Genomic DNA, 13,007 nt, shown 5'->3' with positions numbered 1-13,007 from the left:
TTGTGTCCTCATTTTTTTCCCTCTCTCTTTCTCTTTCCCTGTTAATTTTGAAAGTTTTGCCGCCTACGTGTTTGAAAGCTTCTAATCTGCCTCTCTTCCCTTAGTGCCAGCAGGTTTATTTTTTGTTTTGCAAGCCTGCTCTGCCTCCTTACAGTATGACATCTGATGCTGGAGGGTCGCACTTTCAAAAATGAGTCAGCTGGTACATGGGGTTATCATCAGTTTTTAGCTCTTCTGTCTGAGACATACAAACAAGTTTGGAAGCAATCTTGGGGTACTTACCCACAAGGCTGGTGGAGACCAGGTGTGTCACAAAGGTGATTTGCTTGCTCCCTGGGGGAGAGGGTGGAGTGAAATTTTTGCATTTGTGTCAGTGCCAAGTCACTGCCACCTCCAGCATGCCCCAATTTTTAGTTCTAATATAACTTTGTGCAAAATTGAAAATGTAAATATACTGCAAAGAGGAGCTAAAATATTTGAGCTGCTGGAGTCTTTTTTTTTTTTTTTTTTTTTTTTTTTTTTTTCTTGGCATTCTTGTCCTTGGACTCTGAATGAACTACAGTGAGGGGTAATTTTGAAAGTCTGGTAAAGAAGTGAGATTTTTAAAAGCTAAGAAATGTGGAAAACTGTTTATTTTTGTTGTTTTTTTCTTTTTCTTTCTTTTCTTTTTTTATTTTGCTGGTGGCTCTGAATTTAAGATTCTTTTGTTAAAGTTCAGAATTAGAAATTTCAAGTCAGTGATAAATTCACAAATCAAGTCCTTATAATGTCATTTTAGATATTTAGCTTTTGATCTCTAAAAATTTTGAGAATTTGAATGTTAGAAATCAATATTATGTTGATTCACCTTAGTATACACTGACCAATAGTGTTGATGAAACTGAATAGGATCACAGGAATTTATTTTTTTAACAGCATGGTGGGAATAGGCAAAATTGATTCATATCTCAAAATGAAAATAAAATACTTTTTGGTGTAACTGGCAACTATTTATAACTGAAGTCAGTTCACAATTATCGGTAGTAAAATTTTAATATCCCCAGTTGGTACACTTTTGATACATAGTGCATCTTGCCAGTGTATTTTCAGGGAAAGTTAATTTCATTGTTAAACCAAGATAATCATGATTAGAATGGTAAATCTGACTTAAAGTGTCTCAAAATTCCCAAGGCTATTAGATTTAAATTTCAATTATCTAGAGCAGAAGTTGGCAAACTTTTTCTTAATGGGCCAGATAATAAATACTTAGGCTTTGTGGGCTATATATCCTTATCAGAGTTTCTCAGCTCTGCTCTTGTAGTGTTTTGAAAGCAGCCATAGACAATATGTAAATGAATGAGTGTGGCTGTATTCCAATAAAATTGTACAACAATAGGCGCCTGGCCCAGGCCTTAGTTTGTTGTCCGAGGAAATAGTTTGCTAACCCCTGATCTAAATATAGTTTGGGACTGTGAATACCAGTGAATACTTTTGATATTATGGATAACTAGTAGTTGGCTGTAGAAAGTTTCGTAGTTGTATGTTTTTATTATAAATATTGACTTTGTGAATAATTATGTTTTATTATACTGCTTTGTATGTTGGTATCTAAATATAGTGTTTACAGTTTTCCTTAAAAACAATGTGCTGACTTTTTTATTAGTCCAGCTTTTATAATAAATGTGTTGAATGGCAGTCTGACTTGATCGCTTTTTTCTTCTGTTGAAATCTTTAGTTACTTTTAAAACTGTTAACAATTAAATCTTGTTTTCAAATTTGTCTTCTAAAATAACATGTCTGCCCTTTTTGGAATATGGAATATTCTGCTTAACTTTCCTCAATTGCATTTTACAGATCGCCAGGAGAACCTCAGTCTGACAACATCGAAGCTAGCCGAATGTAAGTGTAACTTGGTTGAGGCTATGGTGTTTTTTAAGTTAACCTAGATTGCTTTAAAGGTGTCACGTTATTTGACAATAATTTCCAGTTATAAGAGACTAATACATTAAAAAATAAATTGGGAGAGAGGACTGTGCCTACTATTTTTCCTACCAGATAAATACCTCTAAACTTTGGTAACATGGTACTAGATTTCTACTTTTAAGTGGATAATTGTATACTCCTGTATTGTAATGTCTTTTTGGTCACCTAGAAGTTGTGGAGAAATAGGGGAAAGAGTCAGGTTAACAATCACTTATTAAATACTCACTATGTATAAAGCAGCTGGTGATGCTGGATGCTGGATGCATAATAATTAGTCCCTAACCCAGATAATTTTACAGTGTACCTAGTAGAAAGACATAGAAGCAAATCATCTTTTTGGTAGAGTTATACTGAGGATGCAACAGGAACATTAAGGAATACTGTGTTACCTAGGTATTCAAAAGGAACCTAAACCAGGTGGCAGGGAAATAGGGGTGGCCAGGGAAGGCGAAATTAAATCTTGAAGTGTAACTGGAACTTAGGTAACCAGAAGCATAGTCAGAGTTGTTCTAGGCAGAAGCATGGGTAAAGTTATAAAGCTGCATAGTGAGTGTAGGAAACAGTAGGCATTTGAGGATTTTTAGATCATAAGTAGGAAAGTGAAAAATAACACTTGATAGAAAGGGCCTTGCCAGCTATGTGAAGGGCCTTGGCCTGTCTTTCATATGTGGCATGTGCATATGTGAAGGGCCTTGGCCTGTATCTGGGAGTCAATAAAGAATTTGCTGAGGAAGAGGTAGTAACCTTGTTAGACAGGTTTTTAATAGTTTTGGCAGCAGAGAAACAGAATTGAAGTCTGTGGTGGCAGGTGACCAGGGCTTCAGCAGTTCAGTCAGTGACAGCCCTAAGAAGGGCAGTGAATAGGATTTCAAGATAACCTTCTCTGGATTTAAGAAAAGTATTTAGAAAGTGAAATAGTTAAGACCTCAGTGACTAGTTGTAAGAATTTAAGAAGTTTAAGGTAAGGTAACAGGAAGGTATTATTGAAGCAAGGTTTTTGAGATAGTAAGGGTTGAAATGAAGTATATAGGTACAGGGATTGCTTTGGAATAAGAGCAGAGACCCCTATCTTAAACTAGAAGAAGGATATAAAGATGGTTATGTAATGTTAAATGTGTTTGCAGATGACAGTAGGGGAAGTCAAGGTCTTTTTTTTTTTAAGTTTATTTATCTTGAGAGGGAGGGGCAGAGAGAGAGGGAGAGAGAATCCCAGTTGGAGTCCACTGACAGCACAGAGCCTGACATGGGCTCAATCCCATGAACCGTGAGATCCTGACCTGAGCCAGAATCAAGAGTCAGATGCTTAACTGACTGAGCCACCAAGGTGCCCCAGTCAAAGGTCATTTTTACTTGGAGTATTTTCTCAGTAAATTTGTATAGGTCTGCTACACCACTGTTTATTTCTCCTTTGAGATGTTAGTAGACACTTCTTGAAAAGGAGGTTCAATTGTTGAATAAATTTGGGAACTACAGAATTAAACAGGTTTCTTTACTGAAAATAGTGGAATACTTTAAAGTGCTGATGTACATTGTGAATCTCCAAGAAGGGATTGTAAAATGTATTTCTCAAATTTATGTGTCCATGTAACGTTTTTCATCCTTTTTTTTTTTGTGATAAAATACATGTAACATTATTTTTTAAGTGCAATTCAGTGGTATTTAAGTACATTAATATTGTTGTGTAGATTCTCCACAACTCTGTGCATCTTGCAATGCTGAAACTATATCCTTTAAACAATAACTCCCAATTTCTCCTTCTCCCCACCTCCTGGCAACCATCATTCTACTTTCTATTTTGACTACTCTGTTTCATATAAGTGGAATTATTTATATTTGTCTTTTTGTGATGGCTTATTTCACTTAGCATAATGTTCTCAATCTTCATCCTGTTGTGGCATTTGTCAGAATTGTCTTCCTTTTTAAGGCTGAATAATATTCTGCTATATGTATATAACATTTTGTTTATCCTTTCACCCATTAATGGACACTTGGATTACTTTCATGACATGTTTAGGACAACACAGATATCTCTTTGAGACCCTGCTTTCAATTCTTTGGGCATATTCCCAGAAGTAGGCTTGTTGGATCATATGCTAATTCTTTAATTTTTTGAGGAACCTCTATACTTTTTTTTAATAATCTCATCAACACTTACAACTATCTGTTTTTGATAATTGCCATCCTAATGCAGTTATTTTTTTTATTCTAGTTTTGTGAGCATGAAACTTTCTAAGAAACATGTTTTAATAGGGTTTTGTGGAACACAGATTTTGATTAGGGAATTTGAGAAGACTGTGCAAATTTGGAAAGTGTCTGGGGAGAATGGATGAAGAAGTAGACCAAATATTATTGAGTCTCATGCTACTGAGTGGTTAGTTGAGGTTAGGGAACATATACTTGGAGTTTAAAGAATTTCTTTAATAGCCAGAAAAGAGGCATGGTATTTCAAGGTTGGGTATTAGCAGAACAGATGGGACAGAATTACTAGTGGCATGTGCATAGGTTGTTAACACTGAAGTAAGTTGAATGTGTAAGTCTTTGGTGATGGCCATGATTGGATATATTGTGGTGCCAGACAGAGGTGTTAGGCTGGTTATAAAAAGCCTTGATAGGTCAGAGAGATAGTTTAGTGTAAGTGAAATTTTTATAAGGATAGATGATAATGATCAGGGGTTGGATATTTAATATGCCTACAGTAGTAGTGATTGACATAGAGAGGAGGTGAAGGTTTCTGAAGAAAGTCAAGTAAGTATTTTGGGTAAGAGGGGGCTAAAGTGTTGGGGTAGATCATGAACACAGACATTGAAGTCAGCATGCCAGTGATAAAATGGGGGCAAAATAGAGCCTTTAGTATATGGGTATAATTTACCAGAGGAAACGTATTCAGGTAGATAATATGATTTTCAAATGTAAGTTGTATTTGTGTTGTGTTTATTTTGTTTTGATGGACATTGTTTTAAATACAAGGAATTAGAAGAATAATAGTGGATTTACGGGTTTTAGTTGTTTATGGAATCCTCACATAAAAGGGATGCAAGATAAGCAGTGCCTTTTGGGGTAAAACCAGGCTTTAGTGAAAGCTAAGAGGTTGAGGAACCATTATATAAAGCAGTTAAAGATTAGGGACAACCTGTATTATAAATATTTTTCTAGAGATCTTAGTAGAGTAGATTAATGGGATGAATCAATAGTAAAGAATAGAAAACAGTAGATGAAGCTTGGCATTTTGTAGTAAAAATGAAGGATAGCAAGAATGTGAAACATGGTAAGATATGTGTCACAAGATTCCAGATGAAACTCTGGTACTCAGTTCTGGTTGAGTTCAGCAAGCTGCCGTACTGTTTAACTTGATCATATTAAGGTAGAATAGCTGGGAATTAGACCTAACATGATGTCTTGATAACGGCGTCTAAGCTTCCAGATATAATCGTTGTAATACAGCTCTGTCTTCGTGTCCATCCCCATTTCATAAATTACTATACCTGTGGAAGCTATAACCAGACAGTGGTTTAGTAAAGTGAGTAGGTCCAGTTTATTCTACCAAAATTGTCTTACTCAAGTTATCAGCAAATCATGTTGCCTCCATCTTGAAAATCTCTTAATTGTACCACTTTATTTACACCATTTCCACCTTATCATGCTGATTTAAAGCCAATATCTTGTGCCAGAAGAATGAAATTGTTTCCCTGGTAGTCTTGCTGCTTCCATCCTTGCCCCTTTCATTGTATTTTCTGGGTAGCAGCCAGAGTGATCTGTTTTAAATTGAAGTTAAACCACGTTATTTATGCTCAAAACTTTTCAGGGGCTTCCTATATGTCTCAGAGTAAAATCTGAAGATCTTCAAGCCCTGTACAAGCTTTCACTTTGTGTGGCCTTTCCATCTCTCTTGTTTATCTTTATATACACTGGCTTTATGATTTTGCCTTTAATGTTTTGTTGTTCTTGAGACTTGTGCCTATTGGGGCGCCTGGGTGGCTCAGCCGGTTAAGCGGCCGACTTCAGCTCAGGTCATGATCTCGCGCTCCGTGAGTTCAAGCCCCGCATCAGGCTCTGTGCTGACAGCTCAGAGCCTGGAGCCTGTTTCAGATTCTGTGTCTTCCTCTCTCTGACCCTCCCCTGTTCATGCTCTGTCTCTCCCTGTCTCAAAAATAAATAAAACGTTAAAAAAAAATTAAAAAAAGAAAAAAGACTTGTGCCTGTTGTTTGCGACCCTTCTCTATGATATCCCCATGGCTTCCTTTCACTTGCCCCAGAGATCTCTGCTCAAATGATGTCTTATCAGAGGGGCCTTCCTTGACCAACTTCAACAAAGAATTGTCATGTTCTTTGTTTTCTGTTACCTTTACCCTGTTACATTTGTCATCTTGGGATTTAATGTCATTTTGACTTAATTGATTTCATTGTTGTCTGACTCATTTAATACTAGTATGGAAGCCTAATGATAGAGTGCCTGGCCTGCAAGAGGTAATAAGTAAATAATATATGAAAGAGTGAAATTCTGAAGTTAATGCAAAATGTTTATTTCTGCCTTTTTAATTCCCTTGCAGAAGTGTTGGAAGAATTTTCTGGGATCAGTTTATGTGGAAATAACTGATATATATTTGAGAACTTATTTATGTAGTAGCACCTGACATCTTGAGCACTTAGCATATGATAAACCACTGTGCTCAGTACTCCACATGCATTCTGTCATTTGATAATAAAAGTGAGCCTTCTTAAAACACAAACAATAACCAAAATATTTATTTCTATAGGTATGTAAAGTTTAATTTCGTGAATTTGCATTTTATTTATTTATTGACATATAGTTGATGCATAGCGATACACTAGATTCAGGTATACAACATAGTGATTCAGCAACTCTACATTATGCCATGCTCACCAGAAGCATAGCTGCCATCTGTCACCATACAACACTATTACAGAACTATTGACTATATTCCTTATATTGTACCTTTCATCCCTGTGACTTATTCTGTAACTGGAAGCCTGTACCTCCCATTCTTCTTCACCCATTTTTCCCCTCTCACCCACCCCTCTGGCAGCCACCAGTTCTCTGTATTTATGGATCTTTTTCTGCTTTTTGTTTGTTTTTGTGTTCATTTGTTTTTGGTTTTTTGTTTTTTTTTTTTTTTTTAGATTCCACTTGTAAGTGAGATCATATGGTATTTGTCTTTCTCTTACTTCGCTTAGCATAATAACTTCCAGGTCCATCAATATTGTCTTAAGTGGCAAGATTTTGTTGTTTTTAAAGCTGAGCCTTTTAATCAGATTAGACTCTGGAGTTACAGTTTGTATCCTCTGATAGAGACTGAAGAACTGGTACAATTTCTTAAATTTTTGGTAAAATTCATCAGTGAATTCATTTGGTTCTAGTGCTTTCTGTTTTGGAAGGTTACTTATTCAGTTTTCATATCAGATACAGGCCTATCAGGTTGTGTATTTCTTGTGAGTTTTGGCAGAGTGGGTCTTGTAAGGAATTGGTCAGTTACATCTAGGTTGTCAAATTTGTGGGTATAGAGTTATTCGTAGTATATCTTTTATCCTTTTAATGTTTGTGGGATCTGTTGTGATGTCCCCTATTTCATTTGTGATACTAGTAATTCATGTCCTCTATTTTTTCCTTAGTTAGCCTGGCTAGAGGAGTATTGATTTCATTAATCTTTTCAGAGAACTTTTGATGTTGATTTTTCTCTATTGGTTTCCATTTTTCAATTTCATGGATTTCTGTTACAATATTATTTCTTTTGCTTACTTTGGATTTAATTTGCTCTTTTTTAGTTTATTAAGCTGGGAATATAAATGATTAACTTTAGTTCTTTCTTATTTTTGTAATACATGCATGCAGTGTTAATAAATTAGTGCTCTAATAATTAGTGCTCTCTAAGCACTATTTTCACTGCATTCCATTCCACAATTTTGATAAATTGTGTTTTCATTTTTATTTAGTTGAATTTTTGGTTTCTGTTGGGATTTCTTTGTTGACTTGTTTAATATCCTTGTATTTTGAGATTTTCCAGTTACTGTTCTGTTACTGATTTTGGCTTAATTCTATTGTAGTGTAAGAGTAGACATTGTATGATTTCTGTTATTTTAAATTTGTTAAGGTATATCATATGGCCCAGAATGTGATATATCTTGACGAATTTTCTGTGTGAGCTTGAGAAAAATGTGTAATCTGCTGTTGTTGGATGAGGTAGTCCAGAGATGTCAATTATATCTAATTGATTGATGGTGCTGTTGAGTTCAACTATGTCTCTACTGATTATCTGCCTGCTAGATCTGTCCAGTTCTGATAGAGGGGTGTGGAAGTTTGCAGCTATGATGGTGGATTTATCTATTTTTTCTTGTAGTTGTATCCATTTTTGCCTTATTTAGTTTGATGCCTTTTAATTAGGTGCACAGATGTTAAGGATCGTTATGTCTTCTTGGAAAATTGAACTGTTTATCATTATGTTGTGTCCCCTCTTTAATTCTGATGACTCACCTTGCTTTTGAAGTCTTCCCTGTCTGCCCAGCTTTCTTTTCATTGTTGGCACAGTACATTTTTAAATTTTTAATCTGTATCTTTATATTTGAAGTGTAGACAATGTATAGTTGCATGTTATTTTTTTTTTTTTTTTAATGTTTATTTTTGAGAGAGAGACCGAGTGCAAGCAGGGGAGGGGCAGAGAGAGGGAGACACAGAATCTGAAACAGGCTTCAGGCTCTGAGCTGTCAGCACAGAGCCGAACGCAGGGCTTGAACCTAGGACTGAGATCATAAGCTGAGCCGAAGTTGGATGCTTAACTGACTGAACCACCAAGGCGTCCCTGGATGTTATTTTTTTTATCCAGTCTGGCAATCTGTCTTTCAGTTGATGCATTTAGAACACTAATGTTGAAAGTGATTATTGATTTAGTTGGATTAGTACCTAACATTTTTGTTACTGTTGTCTATTTGTTGCTCTTGCTCTTTTTTTCCTGTTTTTGTCTTCTATCCTCTTTATTCCTTTTGTGGTTTTACTTGAGCATTGTATATTGTTCCATTTTCTCTCACTTGCAAGTAGATCAGTTAGTTACTTTTCATTTAACTTTTCTTTTTGGGGTTGTCTTAGAGTCTGCAGTATACATTTATATCTTAACCTAGTCTACTTTCAAGTAACACTATACATGTCACAGGGAATGGGAGTACCTTATAATATTCCTTGCTTCTGTCCTTTTATCATTGCTGTCATTTATTTCACATATATAAACATGTATTTAAAATTTTACACACATAAATATTCATAACTGAATAAATTGTTGGCATTATTATTTTGAACAAACTGTTATCATATCAATTAAGGTTAAGAAAAAGAAGTTATTTTATTTCCACTTATTCCTTTGGTAGTGGTCTTTCCTTATATAGATAATGAGTTTCTGATCTATATCATTTCCTTTCTGTCTAAACAAGTTCTCTTAATATTTCTTGCAAGGCAAATGTACTGACAACAGATTCTCCCCCCCCCCTTTTTTTTTTGCTTGAGAGTCTGTTTCTTTTCTACTTTCGAAGAATGATTTCTCAAGGTATAGAATTCAAGGTATAGAAAGCAGAGCTTTCTAGCTCTTTACACAAAATGATTTCTCAAGGTATAGAATTCTTAGGTTGGTGGGGTTTTTTTTCTTTGACACTTTTTCATTCCACTCTCTTGCTTGCGTCGTTTCTGAGAAGTCAGGTGTAATTTTTATCTTTATTCTTCTGTAGTTGTTTTCCTCTTGGCTTCTTTCAAAATTGTTTTTTTTTTTAATTAATTTTTTAATGTTTATTTTTTAGAGAGAGACAGTGTGAGTGGAAGAGGGGAAGAGAGAGAGAGTGGGAGGCACAGAATCCAAAGCAGGCTCCAGGTTCCGAGCTGTCAGCACAGAGCCTGACATGGGGATGGAATCCACAAACTGTGAGATCATGACCTGAGCTGAAGTTGGACACTTAGCCGAGTGAGCCACTCAGGCGCCTCTCAAAATTTTTTCTTTATCTTTGATTATTTGTAGTTTGAAAATGATACGCCAAGTGTAGTTTTTTGGTTTTGGTGTGGGGTTTTTTGTTTTGTTTTGTTTTTTTTGGTGGGTGTTTTTTGTTTGCTTTACCATTTATCCTTTTTGGTGTTTTCTGAATTTCCTGGATCTGTGGTTTGATGTCTGATACTAATTTGGGGACATTCTCAGTCATTATTGTTTCAGTTCTGATTCTGTCACTTTCTTCTGATATTCCCACTTTGTGTATGTTACACTTTTTGTAGGTCCCACAAGTCCTTGCGTATTGTTTTTGCCAATCTTCTCTTTGCTTTTCAGTTCTGTTTCTTTTGGTATATTTTCAAGTTCAGGATTTCTTCAGTTGTTTCCAATTCATTATTAAGCTCATCAAAAATAGTTTTCATTTCTGTTACAGTGTTTTTGAACTCTGGTTTTTCTTTTTTGAGTCTTTGGTTTTTCTCTGCTTACATAGCTCTGCTGTTTTGTGCTGTCTACTTTATCCATTAGAGTCCTTAGGATATTAATCATAGTTTAAATTTCTGGTATGTTAATTCCAACATCCCTGCTGTATTTAGTTCTTGTGTTTGCTGTCTTTTCAGACAGTGTTTTATTGCCGTTAGTATGCCTTGTAATATTTCTAGATAGCTGGATGTGATTTCCCAGGTAAAAGGAATTGCTATAAATAGGCCTTAATAATATGGTATTGTGGTGTAGGAGGAAGGGAAGTGTTCTGTAGTCTTTTGTTTACGTCTTAGTCTTCTAGTGAGCCTGGCTATGCCTCTGGATTGTGAACTTTCATTTTTTTTTCCTCCCCTCTTCTAAGTGGAACAGGATGACTAGAGTGGGCTGGAGTTGGATATTTCCTGTACACAGGCCACTTAGGCTCTGATAATACCTGGCAGATTAGGCTCTGGATAACTAGTGTCCCCTGAGGATAGGTCTTGTTATAAATTCTCTGATCTATCTCAAATGTTTCCTTTTTCCTCCCCTGCTAGAAGCATGAGGGGATTTTTCTCCAGCATTTGCTGTGAGAGCCTGGTTGAGTTTTTTGAGGTAAATATCACAAAATTGTGGGGGCTCTGCTGTGGCTAGGTCCCTTTGGGAGTTTTTAACTATTAGACTTTTCTGTGGTGAGCCTCCAGGAATTTGTCAATTGCAGTTTAGGTTTTCCTCTCACATCACAGATTCTGCTGATGGTTTCCTGTTCTCTGCTTCAGTAAACCATGGCTGCGTGTATTTGCCTCTCTCTCTCCAGTCTTTGGGGCAGCAATTTGCCCCGTATTCATTCCTCTTCCAATAACCGAAGAAGAGTTGTTAATTTTTTGTCTGTTCAGATTTTTACCTGTTGTTTGATTGGAGTAGCAGCTTTCTAGCTCTTTACATGTGGAACCAGAAGTCAGAAATTGAGATCTAGCTTGGATGGTTTTATTTTCTGTATGGAATGGGAAAAATAATTCTGTGTAACTTCCAACTTAGATATATTTAACGTGTATAACAGCATTTATGGATTAAATAACATCTGGAAGTACATTCTAAAGATACAAATCTCTTTCATCGACAAATACCATATGATTTTGCTCGTGTGGAATTTAAGAAACAAAACGAACATATGGGGGGGGGAGAAGAGAGGGAAACAAACCATGAGAGACTCTTAAAAATAGAGAACAAACTTAGGGTTGATGGAAGGAAGTGGGTGGGGGATGGGCTAGATGGGTGATGGGTATTGAGAAGGGCACTTGTGATGAGCACTGGGTATTTATGTAAGTGATGAGTCACTGAATTCTCCTGAAACCAGTATTGCACTGTATGTTAACCAACTAGAATTTAAATAAAAATTTGGAAAAAAATCTATTTAGTCAATAGAGATAATTCTTTTTTCAGTATCCTCTCCTATAGGTTCTGATAACTGTGTTCCTCTCCAGATTGAGCCTTTGCATATTCTTTTTATGCTTCTGTTAAAACCTATGAAATTGGGAGGTATTTTTTGTTTAAAAAAATGCTCATATTTTTCCATTTTAAGTTCCAGTGTAATTAACATAGTTTTATATTTTACAGTAAAGTGATTCCACAGTTCTATGCATTACTCATTGCTTATCATGATAAGTATACTCTTAATCCCCTTTACCTATTTCGCTAATCCTCCCCTCGCCCCCATCAGTTTGTTCTCTTAGTTAAGAGTCTGGTTTTTTTGTTTGTCTCTTTTTTCTTTGTTGAGGTTCTTAAATTTTGTGTATGAGTGAAATTGTATTGTATTTGTTTCTCTCTGAATGACTTATTTCACTTAGCCTTATGCCCTACAGATATATCCATGTTTCTGCAAATGGCAAGATTTCATTTTTTTATGGCTAAATAATATTCCATTATATATGTACCACACCTTTATCCTTTGATCTGTCAATTGACACCTGGATTTTTTCCATATCTTTGCTATTGTAAATAATACTCCAGTAACCATAGAGTGCATTTACCTTTTTGAATTACTGTGCTCATCTTCTTTGGGTAAATACTCAGTAGTGGAATTACTGGATAATATGGTAATCTATTTTAAATTTTTTGAGGAACCTCCTACTGTTTTCCACAGTGACTACACAGTTTTCATTCCTACCAACAGTGCACAAGGGTTCCTTTTTCTGAAACTGGGAAGTATTCTGACAGGTATTTCCCTTTATGGTTAAACACTAGAAAAAGATAGGGTTGACACTGTTATTTAGATAATACCAGAAGAGAAATTGAAGGACCTTTATTAAAGTTTCATAATTTACTAGGTCCTGAGGATATAACTGTAAAGAAGTTATTTGGTCATGTGTCTCAGGGAACCTACCGTCTAAATAATTGGCATTTATAATAAGGCGCATTTAGAGTAGGTACAGGTTGCTGTGGGATCAGAGAAGGGATATGTAATAATCTTGGAAGTGATATCTAAGCTGAGTCTTTGAGAATTACTTGGTGTAAGTAGGGATCATAGTATTCTGGGCAGGAAGAAAACTTTTCTAACACCTGGAACCAAGGAAGACGGTAGAACAAATCCTTTTAACTGTAGGAAGTTCAGTATTG

General features: G+C 35.7%; 1 protein-coding gene across 12 annotated transcripts in view; it reads left to right on the top strand.

Annotated features, from left to right (window-relative positions):
• UBE3A (ubiquitin protein ligase E3A) overlaps nucleotides 1–13,007 on the top strand; it is a 92,222-nt gene that overhangs the window by 21,732 nt on the left and 57,483 nt on the right. For 6 of the 12 annotated variants that reach the window (XM_058736891.1, XM_058736894.1, XM_058736890.1 and 3 more), the window contains one exon: nucleotides 1,834–1,878. The exons of 1 other annotated variant lie outside the window; for it this stretch is intronic. In XM_058736891.1, the coding sequence (XP_058592874.1) occupies nucleotides 1,877–1,878 (2 nt within the window). In that variant the 5' untranslated portion in view covers nucleotides 1,834–1,876. Of the gene's footprint in view, nucleotides 1–104; nucleotides 318–1,833; nucleotides 1,879–13,007 lie in introns of those variants that run through there. 5 more of the 12 variants (XM_058736887.1, XM_058736884.1, XM_058736888.1 and 2 more) reach the window with 3 other exon arrangements.

The sequence above is a fragment of the Neofelis nebulosa genome, chromosome 7 (assembly GCF_028018385.1).
Source record: "Neofelis nebulosa isolate mNeoNeb1 chromosome 7, mNeoNeb1.pri, whole genome shotgun sequence".
Lineage (NCBI taxonomy): Eukaryota > Metazoa > Chordata > Mammalia > Carnivora > Felidae > Neofelis > Neofelis nebulosa.
The sequence above is the reverse complement of the archived record's forward strand: the minus strand, read 5'-3'. Positions and strand labels throughout refer to the sequence as shown.